Below are 23,125 nucleotides of genomic sequence, written 5' to 3'. Positions count from 1 at the left end.
TAGCTTTCCTTCCAAGGAGCGAGCATCTTTTAATTTCATGGCTGCAATCATTGTCTGTAGTCATTTTGGAACCCAAGAAAATAAAGTCTGTCATTGTTTCCATTGTTTCCCCATCTATTTGCATGAAGTGATGGAACCAGATGCCATGATCTTAGTTTTCTGAATGCTGAGTTTTAAGCCAGCATTTTCACTCTCCTCTTTCACCCTTATCAAGGGGCTCTTTAGTTCCTCTTCACTCTCTGCCATAGAGTGATATCATATGCATATCTGAGGTTGTTGATATTTCTCCTGGCAATCTTGATTCCAACCTGTGAATCATCCAGCCCAGCATTTCGCATGATGCACTCTGCATATAAGTTAAATAAGCAGGGTGACAAAATACAGCTTTGTTGTACTCCTTTCCCAATTTTAAACTAGTCTGTTGTTCCATATCCAGTTTTAACTGTTGGTTCTTGACCTGCATACACGTTTCTCAGGAGGCAGGTCAGGTGGTCTGGTATTTCCATCTCTTTAAGAATTTTCCACAGTTTGTTGTGATCCACATAAAAGTGTAGTCAATGAAGCAGAAATAAATGTTTTTTTTCTGGAATGTCCTTGCTTTCTACATGATCCAAGAAATATTGGCAATTTGATCTTTGGTTCCTCTGGCTTTTCCAAATCTAGCTTGTACATGTGGAATTTTTCAGTTCACATACTGCTGAAATCCACCTTGAAGGATTTTGAGCATTACCTTGCTAGAATGTGAAATGAGCGTAAGTGTATAGTAGTGTGGATATTCTTTGGCCTTGCCCTTCTTTGGAATTGGAATGAAAACTGACCTTTTCCAGTCTTGCGGCCACTGCTGAGTTTTCCAAATTTGCTGGCATATTGAGTGCAACACTTTAACAGCATCATCTTTTAGTATTTGAAATAGCTTAGCTGGCATTCCATAACCTCCACTATCTTTATTTGTAGTAATGCTTTCTAAGTCCCACTTGACTTCAGGATGTCGGGCTTTAGGTGAGTGACCACACCATCATGATTATCCGGGTTGTAAAGATCTTTTTTTGTACTGTTCTTCTATGTATTCTTGCCACCTTTTCTTAATCTTTTCTGTTTCTGTTAGGTCCTTACCATTTCTGTCCTTTATTGTGCCCATCTTTGCACGAATGTTTCCTTTATCTCCAATTTTCTTGATCTCTAGTCTTTCTTTCCCATTCTATTGTTTTCCTCTATTTCTTTGCATTGTTCATTTAAGAAGGCTTTCTTATCTCTCCTTGCTAGTCTCTGGAACTCTGCATTCAGTTGGGTATATCTTTCCCTCTCTCCTTTGCCTTACACTTCTCTTCTTTCCTCAGCTATTTGTAAAGTCTCCTCAGGCAACCACTTTGCCTTCTCGCATTTCTTTTTCTTGGCGATGGTTTTGGTCACTGCCTTCTGTACAACGTTACGAGCCTCCATCCATACTTCTTCAGGCACTCTGTCTACTAGGTCTAATCCCTTTAATCTGTCACATCCACTGTACAATCATAAGGGATTTGATTTAGGTCATATCTGAATGGTCTAGTGGTTTTCCCTACTTTCTTCATTTTAAGCCTCACAGAAACTCACATACTTCAAAGCAAGCAGACTAGCAAAAAGCATGACTGTTTTAACAGCAATGTGTAATGTGTATAAACTCAATGCTATTTCACATAACTACTGTGACTCTGAAGGTGCAGGAGACAGATGAAATGGCTCCAATAGCTCATGGAGCCACAGAGCAAGCACTGGCCATTCTGAGGCACTTGGCAGTCTTCTGGTGGTTTTGACCTTACATGCTGACATCTTATATAGAATTCTATCTCAGTCTATGGTAAAAGGTGGCTTAAATTTAGACCAGCAATTTCTTAAGAAAAGTGAATAGGCATGAAAAATCAGATTTTTTCCATTCATTCAACAAATAATTTTTGAGCACTTCTTATATACTTGGCTAACTTCTATCAGTTCTTCAAAATTCACTTCAAGCCTTCCCTGATGCTTCTGTTCAGTAGGTCTCAATAGTAGTGGTACTGCTCCATAGAGAGCATTTCTGTAATATGGTCTGTTGTGTATTTTTAAATGTCCAAATAACTGGATAGCATTTTGTGAGCAGAGATATTGGATGTCTTAGATAATTTACATGCAATGAATTGCCCCAGATCTTGTTCAACTTTTTAATATCCTCCAGACATTTATGTAGGTGAAATTTTTTTTATAATAATCTGAGTCTAGAACTTAACTCTTTCTTATCTATCTATCTTACATATCTTAACTCTTTTCTTATATATATATACACATATATATTTATATAGTGTTGAGTTTTCTAAGAATGAAACCATCATGTAAATTTTACTCTGCTTTGGTTAGAACTGTATGACCACTAGTGGTAAAGAACCTGCCTGCCAATACAGTAGACGAAAGAGTCACACGTTCAATCCCTGGGTAGGGAAGATCCCCTGGAGGAGAGCATGGTAACCCACTTCAGTATTCTTGCTGGAGAAACCCATGGACAGAGGCGATTGGCAGGCTACGTTCCATAGGGTCGCAAAGAGTTGGGATACAACTGAAGCGACTTAGCATGTCTGACAGAGGGTGGTCCACCACTTTAAAAAATCATAACACTCATGGGAACACCATTATGGAAACTGAGTTGAGACTAGTTACTACTCATTTCAATGTACATTAAAAATTTTTTAAATTCATTTACATATGGCTGTTCTGGGTCTTCATTGCTCCTTGAGCTTTTCTCTATTTGTGGTGTGCCAGCTTCTCATTGCAGTGGCTTCTCGTGTCGTGGGGCACAGGCTCTAGAGCATGCAGGCTTCAACAGTTGTAGCACATGGCTCACTAACTGCAGCGTGTGGGCTCTGGAGCAATGGTTCAATAGTAGTGGTGCACAGGCTTAGTTGTTCCACAGCATGTGGGATCTTCTTGGATCAGGGATCAAACCCACGTCTTCTGCACTGGCAGGCAGATTCTTTACTACTGAGCCACCAAGGAAGCCCCTCAATATTCATTTTTAATTGTATTTATGGTAAGTCTACATGTAAGTGAAAGCATCTCACTATTTCATTTGTCTTCTAGTGTGCATGTGTGCTAAAGTCGCTTCAGTTGTGTCTGACCCTATGGATTGTAGCCCTCCAGGCTCCTCTGTCCATGGGATTCTCCAGGCAAGAATACTGGACTGGGTTGCCGTGCCTTCCTCCAGGGGATCTTCATGACCCAGGGACTGAATCTGTATCTCTCATATCTTTTGCATTTGCAGGTGGGTTCTCTACCACCAGTACCACCTGGGAAGCCCATCTTCTAGTTTAGTTAATCATTAACTGAAATACATTTGTTTTACTATTTCTATTTTTCCTTTTTATTGTATTTAGGGCTTTATATGTTTTTTTATATTCCATATAAATGGAATAAGCCAGTCACAAAAAGACAAACACTGCATGATTCCACTTATATGAGGTAGTTAAATTCATAGAAGGAAAAAGTAGAATAGTCGTGGCTAGGACCTGGGCGGGTGGGAGGGGAAGATAGACATTGTTCTCAAATCGGTACAGAGTTTCAGTTTTGCAGGATGAAAAAGTTCTGGAGATCTGTTACGCAGCAATGTGAATAGTTTACTGACCTGTACACTTAGAAAGGCTGGATGGCATCACCGACTCGATGGACGTGAGTCTGAGTGAACTCCGGGAATTGGTGATGGACAGGGAGGCCTGGCGTGCTGCAATTCATGGGGTCGCAAAGAGTCGGACATGACTGAGTGACTGAACTGAACTGAACACTTAGAAAAGGTGAAGGTGAGAACCTACTGTGTAGCACAGGGAGCTCTACTCAATGCTCACTGGTGACAAAGAGGGGATTTCTGTATATGTGCAGCTAATTCACTTTGCTATATGGCAGAAACTAACACAACACTGTAAAGCAACTAAATTCCAAAAAAAAAAAAGTTAAGAGGATCTGTTGTACATTGTTTATTCACACACACACACAAGTATTGTGTGAGGTAGGTAGAGCGCCATTGCACTAGTGTGATTGAAATGCCTCTTCTCTACATTTTTAGGACTTCCACTCACCTCGAGCATTAGCTTGCGGCTCTGGAGAGCAGGAATTGATTTCCACACCCACCTCCCTCACTGATTTACAAGTACCTTCATGCAGCGACTGACCACTGATTTAACTCTGTCTATAACGTTTATCATGGGAGCTGCCATACAGTAAGTGCTCAATAAAGACTTGCTAAATGAATAAACAAAGATCCAGTGATCACATAAGGATAAGTCGCATTTTTAAAAAAGCTCTATCAGGGGTTCCACTTATTTACTGAAAGAATTTGCATGTTTTTGGTATGAATACCATGATGGCAGGCTCACTTATCCTCACGGGAAAATCTGAAGATGAGAGATGGAAAGATAAATAAAGGATACAGCTGGAAGCCATTTTGTGAGGATGACATCACTTTACAAGTGATTATTTTCATATGTGATTTCCATTTGGTGCTAAATATATGGATTTGTTTTTTACAAGTATTAGCCCCAGAGAAAACATGCAGAGCCTGGTTTATCTGTTGAGTTTTTGTTTTTATGATTTACAGTTAAAAGATTTCCTGGTTCTAGAAGCAAAAGGGTTAAAGTAGACCTTATTATGCCTTTCCACTACTAAGCTCCTAATTCCATGTCTCTCTAACCTAAATAGTGTTTAGTATGCTTTTTATAAGCAATGATGTTATGGATTTTTCAAATCATTAAATTCAATTATAGTCAAATATCACTGGTTCTAAATACACCTCAAATGACTCTGCATTGCCTTCTAAAATAGACAAAAACCCAAAAAGGTCAAAAGCCTTTTTGATTTTTGCTGAAAAATTATTGTGCACTTAAAATTGGATTAATTTTGTAAAAACACATTAAACTCTCCATGTAATCTAATTGCTTTCCAAAATTCTTTTTTAGTTAGGACAATTGAAAATAGCTTGGAAATTTGTCATATCAAAATGCAGCTTTCCTGGAGTGTTCTTTGTTAAAAATGACCCATCTTTAATACTTCCCCATGTTTGTTTCATTAATTTCTCACTCACTTTTTTAAGCTTCAGTGGTAGCTAGAAGGCACTTTAAGATTACTAAAATGGCGAACCCTGAATCTATTTCACCTCCTTTTTCACTGGCCATACATACATTTTCTTTTCTTTTTTTTCATTGAAGAATACTTGATTTACAATATTGTGTTAGTTTCAGATGTACAGGATAGTGATTCAGTTTTTTGTTTGTTTTTCTGTCATACGTATATTTTCTGATGGCTTGTGCTTTAAAAAGAGCCAGAGGAAAAAAATGGTAGAATGATGGAAAAATTTGTTAATATTATTTTACTTATACTTTGTCAATTGTAATCATTAGAAAAAAAACTACAAAGCCCTTCTCTGCAGTCATTTTTGGGAAGTGAAGATACATGTGCATTCAGGAGTGACACAGTAGCTGGGCTTGTTGTTCTTCAAACAGCCAACCATTATTTTTCACTTCCTTTACTGACTAATCCTTTATTTCCTAAATTGAAAGTGTCACCTTCATCATACACTAAAAATGCTCTGTTTCAGGGTTCTTGATTCTGTTCCCTTGATTTGTCTGTTTTACTAGCTCAAGCATACGTTCAAGATCTGGGAGGGCTAGTCTTTCCTCATTCTTTTTTTCTGAATCTTTCTGGCCATTTAGGAGTGATGGGTTTGACTCTCCTCGGTCTTACATTTCTGCCATGTCTCTGTTTAAATCACTATGATACCTTGAGCTGGCCAAAAACCTCATTCTGATATTATGGAAAAACTACAATGAACTTTTTGGCCAACCCAATATCTGGGCCCTTCTTGTAACAAATGGCCTCAGTTCAGTTCACTTGCTCAGTTGTGTCCGACTCTTTGCAACCCCATGAACCGAAGCATGCCAGGCCTCCCTGTCCATCACCAACTCCCAGAGTTCACCCAAACCCATGTCCATTGAGTCGGTGATACCATCCAACCATCTCATCCTCTGTCGTCCCCTTCTCCTCCTGCCCTCAATCTTTCCCAGCATTAGGGTCTTTTCAAATAAGTCAGCTCTTCGCACGAGGTGGCCAAAGTATTGGAGTTTCAGCTTCAGCATCAGTCCTTCTAATGAATATTTAGGACTTATTTCCTTTAGGATGAACAAATGGCCTCAAAGAATGAGCTAATTCCTGTTTTCTTTAGTTGGTTCTATACAAAAGATATGGCTCTAGAAAGTAACTCCTGTAATGCCACCTTCATCATACCCTGGTACTTAGCATGCAATATTCTCTTCAAAGCAGCCTACCTGAGCGATTGTTTCTGGGTCCAGCGGCTTGTGGTCGTTGAAGCCTGAGTATTGCCCTGATGATGTGGACCTTCTAATAGGAGGGCTGTCGATCTTCTTGAGGGAGTCATGGCGGCTGATGTTGGTCAGGCTGCCGTGGCCTGGCCGACGCCTCCTCTCAGGACTGTCGTTGTTGAGGCCACGGTTCTGCAGCAGGCCCCGGGGATGACTGCCCAGGCTTGGGGACCCCAGGTCAATTGAGGAGTTGGAAAGACCATGTGGGGGATGGAGGGGGCAATGGCCATCACTGGTCCTGCCAGGACGCCTTGCTGGAGGGGGTGGCTCTCCCCTTTTTCTTTGTCTAGACAGAGAGAATAGCAGAGGTTGTCACACTAGGTAATTCTGCAAGGCTGTGGATGCCACAGCTCCTCAGAACCCCTGGAGAAGTGGAGGCTTGGGAGTCCACCTACCTGGCTAAATAGCCATCAGGATGTCGGTCTGTTGGGGAGTTCATGTCCTTGGATGAAGACTTGTCTTCAGTTACCGGCCCACTGCTGGCCTCGCTGTCAGCTTTCTGGCTCAGAGTGTCTGAAAATGTATCATCCCTGAGACAGTAAGAATCAAGAGTGAGGGTCTTTTGCTTGATGAATGGGGACAAAAGAATAAGTGATGGCATTTCTGTATGTAAATCTTTCTCTTACTAACATAACTTGTTTCTTTTCACTAGAAATATAGCATCATTTCATGGCAGGTAAATTGGAAAATTCAGATGACAAATCGTCCATAATATAACATCCAGAGACAACCACTGTTTGAATTCTAGAAAATGTCTTTCTCAGCTTTTCTCCTCTGCCTGGCATACCTATCTATAAGAATGTCCACATGTATGTATAGTATTTACTGTATATATTTATATGTTTCTGTACTTTAGGACTGTATGTTTGCATAACACACACACACATAATATTTCTTGGATTCTGAGAGACATTTTAACAGTTTAAAATTAGGCTGAATCAATCACTGTATCCATTTTATGTGGTATTTTTCTCTTTACCTTGAAAAGCTGTTCATAAATTGGTGCTGCATTGTGAAATACCATAGTCACAAAATTAAGATTATACTGCACATGTTATTTTGTATCTTGTTTCTTTCACTTAATATTAAGACCAGATGGGAAGATACCACTTTAAGTATTTTTGAAAGTAGAGCTTTCTCATAAGCAAAATTAAAAAAGAAGCCTGGAGATGATTCTCTTTAGACCTGAAGTCAGTAGCCTCTCTTTGGGGAATTTGGAATTAAAACAGACACCAAGGGAAGAGGCAGCACTGTTTTAGGAATTAGCCGTGCCACTTCAGCTCCTAAAACTAGCCTTTGCACAGGGTACTTTTCTAAGAACCTGAAAGCTTCAAAAGGTATCTCTCACTAGTCCTTGCTCCAGACCTGCTGGGAGAGCATGGGTCCTCGCTAACAGTACTTTCCGGCCAACAGGTTTTCATTTTCCATCAGCATGGTGAAGAACTGAGCCCAGCTCAGAAGTTTTTGCTCTGTAATCCCTTCTCTTTTCTCACAAGACCAAGGTAAGAACAATGTAAGAACAACAGCTGGAGTCTTCTCTTGGGAGCGCTCAGGTGACGGAAGCTGGCACTACTCACATATCCTGCACCACGATGTACTGGTGGGGCACAAGCCCGTCAACCCCGTTGTGCCTTCCTTCCCACCAGTCCTCCGACGCGCGGTGGTACAGCAGGAGAGAAGCACCCTTCTTGAAGGACAATTCTCTGGCAGACCGCCCAACGTAGTCAAACTTGGCTATCGCTTCTATTGGCTCACATTCTACAAAGAACACACCAGAAAACAGTGTCAGCAGGGTTGTCAGGAGGCGTGATACACTAACTGAAGGGTCTATATGAGGCTTTAGAAAGAAACAAGGTCGTTTTAATAACCAGACAGAACAAGGTAACAAATTAAGACAGTGAGAAAATGATGCTGTTAAAAGGGATAAAGAAAGGCATTCTCTTTCTGTCATCAGTTTCTCAGGCAAAGAAAAATTGAAAATTCGATCTTAATTTCTACAGCCTTGTACTAGAGAGATCATGACAGTCTAAGAAAAATATTTAAAACTTTGTAATATAGAAAATCTCTCCTTGAGTTGTAATGTTCTCTGCAATAGCTCCAATATTACTTTGACATTGATGAAGTTTCCAGGCAACATGTTAATACTATTTATAACATGTAAGAGTCACTATTTCAGAACACCAAAAGTTTATGCTTTATTTGCCAATTTTAAAAACAAGTTTACAGATATCACCACATTAAATATTATTTGAATACATTTAATTTCCTTAGGTATTTTTTGGGCACTATCAAATCTTATCACCAAGTATAAAGACAACTTCATTTTTTCTAGTATCAAAACGAAATTCTAGATATCACTTGTGAAACAAGCATACCTACTTAAGATTCAAAAATGTCTTCTAGGATCAAAAGGTACTGAAAGGAATAATGGTGAGTGAGAAAAAGCTAACCTCAAAAAGTTACATGTTGCACAAGGCCATTCATATGACATACTTGAAATGACCTAATAACTGAGATGGAGGATAGATTAGTGATCGCCAGAGGCTAGGGTGGGGGGGAAGCCATGGAAGGAAATGGCTTTGGCTAGGAAAGGGTAGCACAAAGGGGTCCCTATGATGCAACTGTTCTTGACTGTGGTCACACAAATCTACTTGTGTGATAAAACTGTGTAGAACTAAGTAAACAACACAGGTGAGTGCATGTAAAACTGGTGAAATGTGGATATAGTGGATGGAGTGTGTCAGTGTCCTTGTGATAGGAGCAACAGGGACGTAAGATGTTCGTTACTACTGGGGGGAAACGGGGAGCGGGGAGGTGTATGGCATCTCTCTGTAGCGTTTCTTACAGCTGCATATGAATCTTCAGTGATCTCAAAATCAAAAGTTGAAAAGAGATATCAAACTCTGGGCCTAGAATTGGAATTTCAGCTCTATTTTAATTCTGACCACAACTATTGAAGGCAAATACGAGGACAAACCACTCAAAACAACTACAAGAGTTGCTTTTTGTGATTCAGGTTACTGCAAAAAGCCCAGCACTGGTGGCTCCGTGGTCTTTCCTCTCCTCTCTCACCATCACCCCATCCTTATCCCTGCTACCAACAACAGGTGAATCAACTTCTAATCAATAAGAAACAGAACTAAAAAGGGTCAGTACAAGTGGTATTATCTTAGAGAACTCTCTGCAGTGAGCAGCCTCGTTTGTTGAAGACTGAACATGTATGCTGTTACTTTAGAAATGCTTTAGAACATAGGTACACATAATAGATTAAAAACTGTCAAATATTTTGTCAGGAACTTATTATTTTCTATTTCCCTTGGTGACAAACCTTTTCATTTAAAAGAGTTAATCTCTTCCCAAAGTTTAATGCAATAGCTTCAATATCTGTTATATGAAATAACTACAAATGAACTCTCTGGATAGTCAGCTAAGCTTCTTTCTCACTTGAAAAATGCAAACATTCTCTGGGACAGCATGAACATAAAAATCAACAAACATATTGAAAAAGCTTAGGATTTATCTTCTATGAAGGACCGGGGTGAATTTCTGCTATATATTTAAAATAAAGAGAAAAAAAGTCCCATCCTTTGCTAGTAGATAAGTAGATGCTTAAGTAAATAATAATTCATATGGAAGAATCAAACACTATAATCTGTACATGGTATACTTCTCAACAAGGTAGGTGTAAAAATAATTTTAAAACAATACTTTAAGTGTTTTAACAACTGACAATAACTTTTAGATCATATGTTAACACTCCATTATTCCATCCTAAAATATTTTAATATAAATAGCAGTTTTATTAAATATCCACAAGTCTGGTCATAGAGGAGGAAACAGAACTCTTTATTCAAGGGGACTGACTTTATACTTTGTTCTAAACTTGCACATAAAAAGTAAATCCTGCTTGAACCGAGATGACAGATACCAAATTTTTTACCCAGGTCTCCCTGAGGGACAGAAATAAACATGTCTGTGGTGTAAGGGACACAAATAAACATTCATGGAGGAATGAAGGCATGCCAATTGATTAAAAAGAGCGTCATGATATGCAGTCTGCACATTCTTATGTGCTACACCCATACGTTTAAACTGTTTTACTGAAAAAATGGAAATATAATAGCATAACAAAGTATACAACTCATGTACCTGTCAAAGTGAAGAGAGAGCTATTCATGTTCTTTAATGCCATTGGTCATCACTGGCCAAGGGCCATTTAAGACTGTTTAATAGATATGTACATATTTTATCATAATTTCATCATCATGCCATCTATGCTCACTACCTCTTTCTTTTTTGAAACAACTAGCAGCAAGATGATCAGACTTTGTTTATTTAGTTCAAAGGTACAGACATTATGAACGAATGACCAGATGAATCAGAAGTATATATATCAGAAGTATACTTCACTGGTGATCTTACTACATCAACTAGTAATTCTGAGCAATTTCATTATTTTGACTTCTTTCTACTCCCATGAGAGAAATTTCACAGTCAAGTGTCAATCAATAAGCTATTTATACACATCTCAGTCTAGTCATTGCAGAGCAAATCGATCTCAGGGCATGGCGATGCACCACACCCCTTTCATGTAGGGTCACACAGCCCTCTAAAGCCCTGCAGAGGCTTAGTAGAATGCTACTGCTACCAATAACAACAATGAGGGTGAACGTGATAACTTCATTTTCCTACATGGCTATTATAATTTTGTGCAAGAGAAGGAACATTCAACAGAGCTGATTTTCTGACTGCCTGGTGCTATCAAGTCTTATATTTCCATTTTTTGTAATTTTATACAAAGTGCTAGTATATCACGCTATCCCTTTGGGACCTTGCTGTCCCTGACACTTTCTCTCCTACATCTGTTACCCCTGCCCTTGCAGATGATGATTTTGTTCTGTGACAGCCTCTCTTTTGGAAACAAAGGTTACTCTCTTTAGTGATACCATGACAGAGGGAAGAAAATGCAATACCTGGGTGATCAAAGAGACAGATCAATACTCGGGTTAATTTAGTTATAGGAAGAGTCTGGCTGCAGGCAAGAACATCTGTTCTTTGTAAGCAATGCTTTTCTCTCCAGCACTATCAGGTGAGCAAGATCAAAATGTTATCTCAAATACAGAGCTCTCAGCAAAGCTTCTCTTTTGTAGCCAAGAGGTAAGAACAGGTAAGAACTGACAGATGGTACAGTGGTGAGACTGAGGTTTGGGAAGAGAGATGGCTGGGGCTCTGTCGTGGGCTTTTCCTGCCACTGGGACAAGCAAGGAAACACTTAGAAAAGTCACCAGTGAAAAAAGAATGAATTATAGAGAAATGAAACTCAAGACAAAAGAAAGGAGAGAAGAATGTCAGAGGGTGGGCTCAGAGACTTTCAAAAGCAATCCCACAGAAATAGAAGCTGTCACTTTAAAGAGTTTCTTCCAACTTAAGTTTCGAAAATGTCAATTTTTTTTTTTAAAGCAGAGGGTGGACTCTAGACACCTTGATAACCTTCCTGCTGAAATCAACTAAAAATGCTGGATTAAAAAAAACAAAAACAAAAAACTTCGTAAGCGCATTAATCATGACAGTGAGGAATACTATACTTGATGAATGAAGGAACCTATGGACTTAAACAGGTCACCAGAATTATGAACACTAGAATATGTAAGTCAGAGTTTGCCTTGACAGCATTTTCCCCTGCCTGGTTAAGTTTATTTTAAACAAAAGACTAGGTCCAGGGGCTGCCCAGTGTGGAGACTCTAAGCTCTACCAAAGTATCGAACTCTCAGTGTCACAGTGGATTTCTAGTTCTGAAATTCTCCTCCCTTCTCACTCTCCACACTTCTCCATAGATGTAACCACTCTGACCTTGAATTTAAGGAAACAAATCTATCTGAAGGCTTGGGGAAAAAAAAAATCACCTCAGAATCCCAACCACATTCTAGCCCTCAGGCAGGTTTGCATTTTAAGTTGATACTACCTGGGTGGCCTGAAAAAACCTCAAACTAAAAATCTATTGTGGTTCCAAGCTGGTTATGCCCCAGGCAGAAGTAAATGAAAACCTTCTCTGGAGGGACATACCTTTACCTCAACGTAAATGAATTCCATAAAGTTCTAAGAAATATGTAAAAAAATATATAAAACACATTGGAAATAAGACTCAGATGAGCAAAGGCCAACAAAAACAAATCTAGGAAGACTTCAGCTTTTTAGAATAATTAGACACATAATCTAAAACAATAGAAAGGATTAGTATTGTGAGTAAAGAGCAAATGACCAAGCAGATATGAAAGTGAACTGAATTTGGGAGAAAAATCAAAAATAAAACTGAATAAGTTTAAAGCAGGTTAGTCATAGTTAAAGAGGGAATAAGAGGATTATGCATATAGCTAAAGAGGTATTAAGAAAAAACTGACAGCTTTATATGTTCATATTAATAATGTCAAAAAGTAATGTTAAACATTAAACTTAAGAAGTTAGAGAAAAAAATGATTCCTACAGAGAAACGTATAAAAGTTTGTTGGGTGACATTAAGTAACTAGAAAGATGTTTGTGGACTATATATTATAAAAATATCAATTCTTTCCATATTAACATATGTAGAATCAGTGCAACTGCAATCTAAACCTCAACAGGTTTTTAGCTTTTTCTTGTTTGTTTCTAAGAACTTGAAAAACTGAATTTGAAATTTAAGTGAAATTGCAAAAGGTGAAGAACTGTTAAGAGGAACAAAGTCAGAAGTCTTGATTTGACAAACACTGAGATTTATTAAAAGGTATCAAAATGAAGACAGCAGTGTAGGGATAAACAAGTAGACCCATGGAAAAGAACAGAGACCAGAAATGGACTCACACAGAGAGGATACTTGATTTATGATAAAGGTGCGGGGCAGTAGAGAAAGGACAATTAAGGCTGGGACAGTGGAGACAGCTGCGCATCCATATGGAGAAAAGAGGAACAGATCCCTACCTCACACCATACCTCCAAATGAATTCCTGGTAGAATTAAGCCCTATGTGTGAAAAACAAAACCTGAAAGGATTTAAAAGAGACTATAGAAGAACTTCTACACTAACTTCAAGGCACAGAAGGATAAGGATCTCTTAAAGGAGACACAAAGTGAAACAACCATGAAGGAAAAGATGGGTATATTCAGCTCCTTTAAAATTAAGATCCTTTGTTTGGCAAAAGACATAATAGGCACATGAAAGACAGGCTACAGAGCAGAAAATATTTGCAAAGCATATACTCAATAAAGGACTTGATCCAGCCTCATAAACTTTTACAAGGAACAACCAAAGCCAAACCAAACTAAACTAAACCAAGCAAAAAAAAGCCCAGAGAAACTAACAGTGGGCAAACAGGCCCTCAGTTGGAAAAACATTTGATAGGAATTTTGCAAAAATAAATCTAAACATACAAAAATTAGTGTATCTGTAATAACCATGTTTTTCATTTTCTATAGTATGACCTCTGGGGCTTTGCTCGCTCCCTGGAGGGACTGTCCCTTCCAGGGTTGGCAAATGCCTAGTAAACAACTCATCTGGAATGTTCTTTTCAAATGCAAACCAACCAATCCAGGGCCCATACTCCAGCCACTTCCTTTCTGGGGCTCCCATACTTTAGGCCACTATCTCCCTGCTCCAATCACTTCATGGCCAGGTACCAACCAGAGACAGTCACAGAGCCCTCTGAAATTATTAAAACTAGGCAATCCTAACCCTGCTTACCCTGCCTTGCTTGTTCCTTCCTGTGGAAACCACCATAAAAATTCTTGGCCAATTGTCCTCCTGCCCGTCTGACTCTGGTGTTTTCCCTGGCCCCCTGAGGTGTGACGTGTCCCCTCCTCTTAGGAAATGTGAGCATCAGATTATCTTTTCAATGGCGATCATCTCCTGATCTGTTGGCCTTACCATACCCCCTTACCACACCATAAGTTTTCTATTAATATACTATGTTTTAAAACGTCTTCATCAGTAAGCAGGGAAATGCACATTAAAATCACAATGAGATACCATTAAACACTTGACAGTATTGGCAAAGACAATATTTGATAAACTCGAGTGTTGATGACTACATACAACTGAAAGGCTGAGACACTGTTGGTGGGAGTGGGTAGTCCTACAACCATTTTCTTATTTTTTGGCTGCTTCTTGTGATAGGTGGGATCTTAGTTCCCTGACCAGGGATTGAACCCATGCCTCCTGAAGTGGAAGCATGGGCTCTTAACCACTGGACTGCCAGGGAAGTCCCCTTACAACATTTTCAAAAATAGTTTGGCAGTATGTAGCAAGGTTGAAGACATGCTTACTCCTAGGTGTGTATATCTGAGAGAAACTCCTGTACACCTGCAGCAAGGTACATGTTCAAAATATTCATACCTGAACTGTTTTTTAATGGCAAAAAACAGAAAACACCTCATGTATTCACCAATTAAAAAAAAATACAATGGAATACTATACAGTGGTAAATAAATTATTCTAATTCCATGCAACGATGGGGATGAACTTCAGCAATATAATACTGAATAGAAAACAGTGAAAGTATATATAGTATGATTCCATTTATAAAAAGTTCGAGAAAACAGAAAATGAAACAATAATCCATTTAAAAGCACAAACACAGAGCTTACCTTGAGGGGTATGGAAGACAATGGGTTCAGGAAAGTAAAACGGTAATGATACCTTTTTCTTAAATTTGGTGGTGGTTTCACAGGTGTTCCCTGCAGTAGTATTCTCTGTAGTTTACACATATTTAGTAAATATTATTTTGTATCTACTGAATTCTTAATACAAGCAATTCTTGGTATACATGCTGCCAAAGCGAGTACAATATCAGTAATTCTTTAAAAATGGTTATAAAAATGGCTATAAAGACTAGTTTTATAATAGCATGAGCATGAGCGCATACCGTCTTCACTGGTGTGCGGCTCTGTACCAGCGTCCTGATCCACTTCCTCCAGCGTACCGTGCTCACTGTACGGGCTGTCGCTGAGGAGCAGAAGTAGAAATCATATGAAGCCAAAGTGAATTTCAAAACTGAACAACTGCTACTATAAGGAAAAACAGAAGACTTTGGAATGGCAAAGGAGACCCTGGATAGCCTTTCAGTGGAATGCTGGAGCCTCCAGGACTGTGTAATCCTATAGGACTTTTTGTCCCTTCATCTTTGACATATTACAACTCTGTAAAGACGAAACTGACGTGTAGGAAACTGATAGTATTACAAATGATTCTTATGTGTAAAAATGAAAATTTGTTGAATTCTAGTGGAATATGATTATCACCCTCTAGATACACCAATTTTTGCAAATTCATCAGTATCCCCTACTGCATAAAAATGGATGGCTCTTTGATTTCCGCTTTGAACTGGCTGTAGTATCTTTTTCAACTTTTCTTGACACATGTTCATTTTTATATCTGAGAGTTAATTTTATCCTTTAACATTACCACTATTACTTCTCAAATGTATGCTGATAAATGGAATGCATTGGTTACAAATACAAACCTGACATTGTTGTAAAAGCCCATTTGTATTGCTGGCATTGGGGGATGAGGATGATTACTATAATACTGACTTTCTGTTTAAAACAAGTGATATCTACAGAGAATACCATGTGTGGGAGAAGACATAATCAAGCACACGTTACTGACTTCAAGACTCTTTATTATGGGGATTTTACCCTGTTTGTAAAAAAGGAGCAACCACAAAAAGTCTTAGAACACAAAACATTAAATAATATCCACCAGACATCCATATATTTCCTCTCTAATAAAGTGAATAAGACAGCACAACTTACTGATAGAGCCCTGCTGCTGCTGCTGCTGCTAAGTCACTTCAGTCATGTCCGACTCTGTGTGATCCCATAGACGGCAGCCCACCAGTCTCCTCCGTCCCTGGGATTCTCCAGGCAAGAACACTGGAGTGGGTTGCCATTTCCTTCTCCAATGCATGAAAGTGAAAAGTGAAAGTGAAGTCGCTCAGTCGTGTCCGACCCTCAGCGACCCCATGGACTGCAGCCTTCCAGGCTCCTCTGTCCATGGGATTTTCCAGGCAAGAGTACTGGAGTAGGATGCCATTGCCTTCTCCGATAGAGCCCTGAATATCTGTAAATACTAAACATGACTGACACTGGCCCTGAAACAAATACAACTAGGAAAATAAAATTCTGAATTCTGAAAATAAAATTCTGAAAAACTCACCAGGACTGAGTTTTATTCGTTTATCTTTCCAGAGCCAAGCTGATGTCAGTATATGCATATAGTAAGTATTTTAAAAATATGTAGCCCTAGTGGGCTACAGTCCATGGGGTTGCAGAGAGTCAGACACAATTGAGCAACTCACACACACATAGAATCTATCATGCTTTGTTGTTAATTTAGAAAGCAGTACTTCTGGAAATGGTCAATTCTGAATTTTCTTAATGGCATAAGATCATTTGTGGTTTAAATTATACTGTGGTTTAAGTTAAAAAAAAAAAGTGTGCTTTCAGTTATTTAGATTTTTCAGCTACTTGTTCTACTTCTACTTAATCCCCATTAAGGCAGTGGGAAACAAAGTATCCTGCAGAGTCCAGAATGAAGGGCTTAGGCAAATCTATTTCCAGCTGCTCCTGAATCTGAGCTGCACAGGGCTGTTTTCGAGGGAGGCTGGGAGACAACTGCTGAGTGGGAAGACTTGTGTGGACTTAGGAATCAGACAGACTTGGGCTGCCTCCAGAAACCACTAGTCATTGGCCGGGCTCCTTGGCCTCTCTTAACTTACTTGGTAGAGTGGGAATAGAAGAGATCATATGCACCGGGAAGCTGGCACACAGGAGGACCTCAACGAATTAAAACCAGTTTTACTGTATATGATTTCTTAGAAGCTGGAACTCATATATCAAATAGTGAACATAAACATTTTGGGGTTTCCTTATCTTTGGATTATACATTTTTATCCTTCATTGGAAGGTGACTATATTGTCTTATTAAATATTTTGTATCCCAACAATATAATAATGTAATAACTTTGTTCAAAGTGACCATGACTTGTGTAATTGATTAGGACAATATTAGTAAGAATGGAAATGAAAGTAAGAATGAAAACATTTAGTTGACAGCTGCTCCTTTAAAATGAAATTTTTGAAATACTTTCCATAGAATCAAAACTATTTAGGAATGAAAATGAAGTCTGTTAATTCAGTTATCTTTTCTTGATATAACAGTAAAAATGTATACAGCTCTCTATTTAAAAACCATTCTCTACAAAAGTCATGATGGGGTAGGTGTATCTAAAAAGATGCCGTGCTCAGGGAAAAGAGAAATGAATATGAATTTCCATAAGAAGAAGCCAGTGCTGTCATGGGATTTAATATTCTAATTTATCTCAAGTGTTCCTGCTGCTTCTTTTTTTTTAATTGGGAGCACTGGCATCTTATAGTCAGTTATTTTTTTAAAAATTAAGTTGATATCTGTACTTGTATAATTTTTTCCAGGAGGAGAAGGAAGGACTAAAATTCTTGGACTTACCAATACTCGTCTCCAGCCATACATTTTTCATAAACAGGGCCATCCAGCTCTTTAGCATCTGGGAAAATAGTCTCATGGTGGATGATGATGGTTTTGACAATCTCATTCACATGAGCCTGGCAGGACACTTGATCCTGTATCTCTGGGACAGGCATCAACGTAGGGCCAAAACAGATGGCCAGGTTATAAGGGTCCATCATGTTTTCATCACTGTACTGTGAAAGACTACGAAAGAAAGAAAGACAGGAGTTATAAAAGAACGGGGCGGGGGGGTGGGGGGAAGAAAACACTTCATAGGATACTTCCTATTCTGAAAAGGAGTTTTCTTATTAGAATAAAATATTTCATCCTACTTTAAGGTGGCTCAGCAAATTCCAAAGAAAGTAAAGCAACTTATAACCTTTCCACTAGGTAGACATGGAAAAAGGAATATAAATCCTGTTTGCTTAATTCAGTGGCGTTTTTTTTTAAAGTCACAAGGGAGTTTAAGATAATCTCTAACACAATGGAGACCAGGATCAAGTAAAAGAGTTTCATCTGCAAACAGTATGATCATCTTTAAAACTGTCCTCCAACTAACCAAATACGTTTCAGCTTTTCCCATAAATCTTGAGGGGAGTCCTCAAGAAAAACAAAAGCACCTTTTCTTTGTACCCACTGAAAGAAAGCAAGCAATTCCAGGCTTTGTAATTTGCTTTTGGGCAAGATGATTAATACAAGGTGACAACTGGTGTCACAAAAGACAGTTACAAGGGCAAGTACAGGGAAGAATCCTCAACTCTCACACTCCATTTAAAGCTGGTAAACTACAAACTTTGGGGGAGATTTCCAGTTGTCTAGTACTAATTGTAAAATTCAATTCAATGGCTGTTGGTGAGATATTTTCCACAGCGGACTGAGAGTAAGAAGTTCTTTATGCTATGCCTCTAACACATGGGCAAGGTGCTGTTTCAGGGAGAATCTAGAGAATCTATCTTTCAGTGTATAGAATGTCAACCTTGAAAGGAAATGTAAAATCCAGGTGAACAGATGACAAACGGAAGGAGAGAAAAAGAGACTCAGCTACATTTGTGAGATGTTGACAGACACAAAGAAGCTGAGATACCGTGTGACAAGATACTTTACCCGGTGTTGGAAATAAGATAGCTGAGAAAGTAGAAAATACAAAAGTATAATTCTCACAGGCAACATATGTCTTTCCTTTCTGCCATTTCTCAAACATAAAATCTTAAAACAGTTCACAAATAACAGCCAATGATCATGTTACAGATCACCTTCAACATGAATGCAGGAAGGAAAAGTGAGATTCAGAGTAAGAATGATCTCATGTTCAAAAGACACACTTAAGCTCAATGGGGAGAGTCAGTCTTTCTGGGTCTTTAGTTAGTGCTGGCTTGAAGAGCAAACAGCGGATATAAAATTTTTGATTTTACAATGAAAAGAGAATAGCTTCTTTCTCTTTCCAAAAGTCCTGTTCCACATATCCTACTCCAGAGACTGGGCCTGGCCTCTGCACGAAGGCAGGTGCAGGAACCAGGGGCCATCTCTAGGCAGAAATGCTGGAAGCAATCCTGATGTCTGGCTCATGCACAGTTGCTAGTCTGCTGAGATCCACCGTCAGTTAGATTCACCCTTTGAGAGCTTTCTTGATTCATGGTCAGTTTGCTTCCCTAGTCCACTGTGGTTGATTGGTTCACAGTGGGTTTCACTTAGGCGTGTCAAGAATATTTGGTAAGGACATCATGTAGAGCCCAGCAGGAATGCGAGGTGGTCCATGTTGGGGAAGGAGAGGCACGTGCAATTGGCAAACCTTCAGATTTTTACAACTACCTCGTGACTAGGCTTATTTAAAGATAAAAGTTTACGGTATCATTTAACCTAAAAGAGTTTGCACCCATCTCTCTTGGTACTGTTATTTACAGGGGTGACTTTCGTACTTGTGTCATCTGTAGATGCTTTAGCTCCATTCTGTATGGGTCCCCTGCCAGCATTTCCCTATTGTAGGATACTTGGCTTGGGGGCTGGGGTGTGTGGTCAGTCTGAATGGTATGATTTCAGGAAGAGTCAGTAGGGTTGTAGTGAATCCCCACGGCTTTTAAGAACTTAACACTTCTGGTGAAACAGAAGAAAAAATTTTCTAATTTTAAGAAGGGAGAGCTCATGCTTGAGTAAGAAAGCATTTCCTGAAGTTTACTCCACCTTTTTTAATTTAATTAAAAATATAATTTTTTTAATTAAAAAAAAACAAAACAAAACCTGCTTAATTGAAATGTTAAAGAGCAAGGGGACTCAGATAGAGCAGGGGAAGATGTTCTTATCATGGAGCCATGCACCTACAAGTGACACAACTGAAATCAATTTCCCTAAATTAAAAGAGTCAAGTTTTCTTGAAAATAATGCAGTGATTTTTAAGATTTCTGTGACATTGTTTTAAAGATCGCTTTAGAAATATCATCTTTTTGACAAGGTCTCATTATACTCAATTTGCAGACAATTCTTTTTTGGATCTGTGTACAAGTCTCACCTACAATTCCCTTCCTTCCCTGACTATAACATTAAAAATCACAGAAATTTTCTGCAGTGAGCAGGCGGTTTACATCATTTTGACAAAAACATTTATGACATTGGCTTTGGATGGAAGTTGGAAAAAAGCACATATTTCACTGAAAAGTGTTCTTTTTAGTAATATTTGTGCATTTCTGCATTTATGGCCAGTTTCTACATCTGGTGATGAGGTTTATTTAGGTCATTGTGTGACCTTATAAGGTAGCTCACACATGATGACTTTGATCTGCTGAGGAAAACTGCACCTTCAGTCTCTATTCAATAATCTTCTCTTCGACTCCACTAATAAAAGGAACCCAATGTACATTTTACAGAATCCAAGAACAAAGAATTCAGAGTGGTACACAGGGAATTAAAATGAGCATTTTGGCAAAGACTTGTGGTACTTACTGATTGAGGAAGGCAAAGAGGTACCTCATCACTATAAGGACCGACCTGGGCAAGGTCAGGAGCAGTTTGCGGATGTGAAGCGCCCTCTCATAGAGATTATCTATTCCTACAGACAGAAAAGGACATGGTTAGGATCCTTTTACCAGCCACATTTAAAGCAGAACATTGTAGCACCCAAATTCAGTACCTATCTGAACATAAGCAACACTTTGCCTTTAGGTGAGATGTAGTTGTAACCAATAAAGCAAATCAGTGAGTGATCTGCTTGGGTGTACTCGAGGACCTCTCTTCTGACTCATCACTGTTTTCTCTGATTTCCATGGGCTTGGCTTTGAGCAGCTTAGAGTCTTCTAAATTTAAAAATCATTTTCAGTTGTTGCTGTTTCCACATTTTGCATCTGGTATGGTTTAAACTCCTTTTCGCTGCACATTAACTAAAGTAACTTTTGGGGATAGGATACCTCTCCCTTTGCATGACTCATTAATTCTTCACATATGTATTTGTTAATTACTGTGACTCAAGAGTCTCAGTAGGATCAAAGGACTCAATAATCAAGTCATCAACATTTCTACCTAACTCAGTCTCAAGAGTCCCAGAGCAATTGGTTTGTCTTTCATGACAACTTCACGGGACACTTGGAAAACCCACACTATACAGAGAGGGAAGATGGAATACCTAGAGATGATTTGCAAGGCACTGAGAGTTCGGTGTGGTGAATTTTGCATCTATAAATGCAAAAGGAACCACATTTAATATAGTATTGATCTTAAATGTTTGTCAAATTCCATAGGGGGCCTGTCATCTTTAGGTTAGAAGAATATACAGGTATTACTTCCAAGAGGCTTCATCTTAATTCAAAATCCTCTTGCCTCTAATTTCTGAGTTCTAAACTCAATTCCCTACTCCTTAAGGGTAGATTCAAATTTTTATTTAAAAAGAATTGGAACAGGTATTTACATATTAGTTTCACACTAGCATAATGCCTAATAGCCAATAGGTAGAAATGTCCATTGATAGATGGGTGGATAAACAAAATGTGGTATATATTCACAATGAAATATTATTCAGCCCTATAAAGGAACAGAATTCTAATACATGCTACAACAAGGATGAACCTTGAAGGCCCTATGCTAAGTGAAATAAGTCAGACACAAAAAGCCATACACTAATGTTATATAATTCCACTTATATGAGGTATTTAGAGTAGTCCATTTCACAGAGACAGGAAGTAGAGTGGTGACTGTCAGAACTGGAGGGAGGGGAATGGGGAGTTACTGTTTAATGGGCAGAGTTTCAGTACAGCATGAAAAAAAGAGTTCTGGAGACAATGGTAATAGCTGCAAAACAATGTGAATGAACTTAATGCCATTGAATTGTACATTAAAAAAAGATTAAAATGGCCAATTTTATGTCTATTTTACTGCAATAAAAAAAAAAGAATGGGGGAGGGGGTGCCCCGTGAGATGCCAAATAAAGATTTTAGGGGAGAAAAGCAACAGGAGTGTAAAAAAGTGACACCAAGAAGACCGGATAAAATTATGTGAGGTTGGCACTCCCTGCAGCTACAGTGAACATACACCAAAGCAAAACAGAAAGGCTGGCACTCCTGGAATAGAGCGAACGGATGTGTCCCAAAGGCCAGACCACGATATTACCTGGTTGGCAGCATGCATCCTACAAGAGTCTTGCTCTGGTACAAATGACTCATTTACTCTCCAGAGTCCAGTTAGCGTGTCAAAATTTATGTTTGCTATGGACACTCTAATGTGCATTTCTAGCTGGCTTTGAGTGTGGCAATTCATAATCTTTCAGAATTTTATACTGCGTGAAAAGACGAGTGTGTGTGTGTGCTCAGTCATGTCCAACTCTTCGTGAACCCTATGGACTGTAGTCTGCCAGGCTCCTCTGTCCATGGAATTTTCCAGGCAAGAATATTGGAGCGAGTTGCCATTTCCTATGTCAGATCATCTTCCTGACCCAGGGAACAAACCTGGGTCTCTCATTTCCTGCATTGGCAGGTGGGTTTCCTTATCAGTGTACCACCTGGTAGCCAGGAGGAGATTGTTAGATAGCATCGCTGACTCAATGGACATGAATTTGAGCAAACTCCAAGACAGTGGGCCAGAGGAGCCTGGCTGCTGAAGTCCATGGGGTCACAAAGAATCAGACATGACTTAGCAAGTGAACAACCACAACATGAAAAGATCTTTTCCTCAGACAAGTTGTCAGTGAGGAAGATCATATTTCACCTGGATTTCTTTTATGCTGGGATTCTTTTTCATCAGCATCTAATGTAATTAGGTAAAAGTG

The 23,125-nt window shown here is 39.0% G+C and overlaps 1 protein-coding gene across 3 annotated transcripts in view; it reads right to left on the bottom strand.

Annotated features, from left to right (window-relative positions):
- The window catches only part of SRGAP1 (SLIT-ROBO Rho GTPase activating protein 1), a 311,091-nt gene that overhangs the window by 5,975 nt on the left and 281,991 nt on the right, over positions 1–23,125 (bottom strand). For 2 of the 3 annotated variants that reach the window (XM_027542431.1, XM_027542430.1), the window contains exons 16-21: positions 20,815–20,920; positions 17,860–18,084; positions 15,260–15,339; positions 7,946–8,126; positions 6,764–6,898; positions 6,315–6,654 (exon numbers count right to left, since the gene is read on the bottom strand). In XM_027542431.1, the coding sequence (XP_027398232.1) occupies positions 6,315–6,654; positions 6,764–6,898; positions 7,946–8,126; positions 15,260–15,339; positions 17,860–18,084; positions 20,815–20,920 (1,067 nt within the window). Of the gene's footprint in view, positions 1–6,314; positions 6,655–6,763; positions 6,899–7,945; positions 8,127–15,259; positions 15,340–17,859; positions 18,085–20,814; positions 20,921–23,125 lie in introns of those variants that run through there. The other variant, XR_003511173.1, reaches the window with a different exon arrangement.

This window comes from Bos indicus x Bos taurus, chromosome 5 (assembly GCF_003369695.1).
Source record: "Bos indicus x Bos taurus breed Angus x Brahman F1 hybrid chromosome 5, Bos_hybrid_MaternalHap_v2.0, whole genome shotgun sequence".
Lineage (NCBI taxonomy): Eukaryota > Metazoa > Chordata > Mammalia > Artiodactyla > Bovidae > Bos > Bos indicus x Bos taurus.
This window is presented reverse-complemented; position numbering and strand designations above follow the sequence as displayed.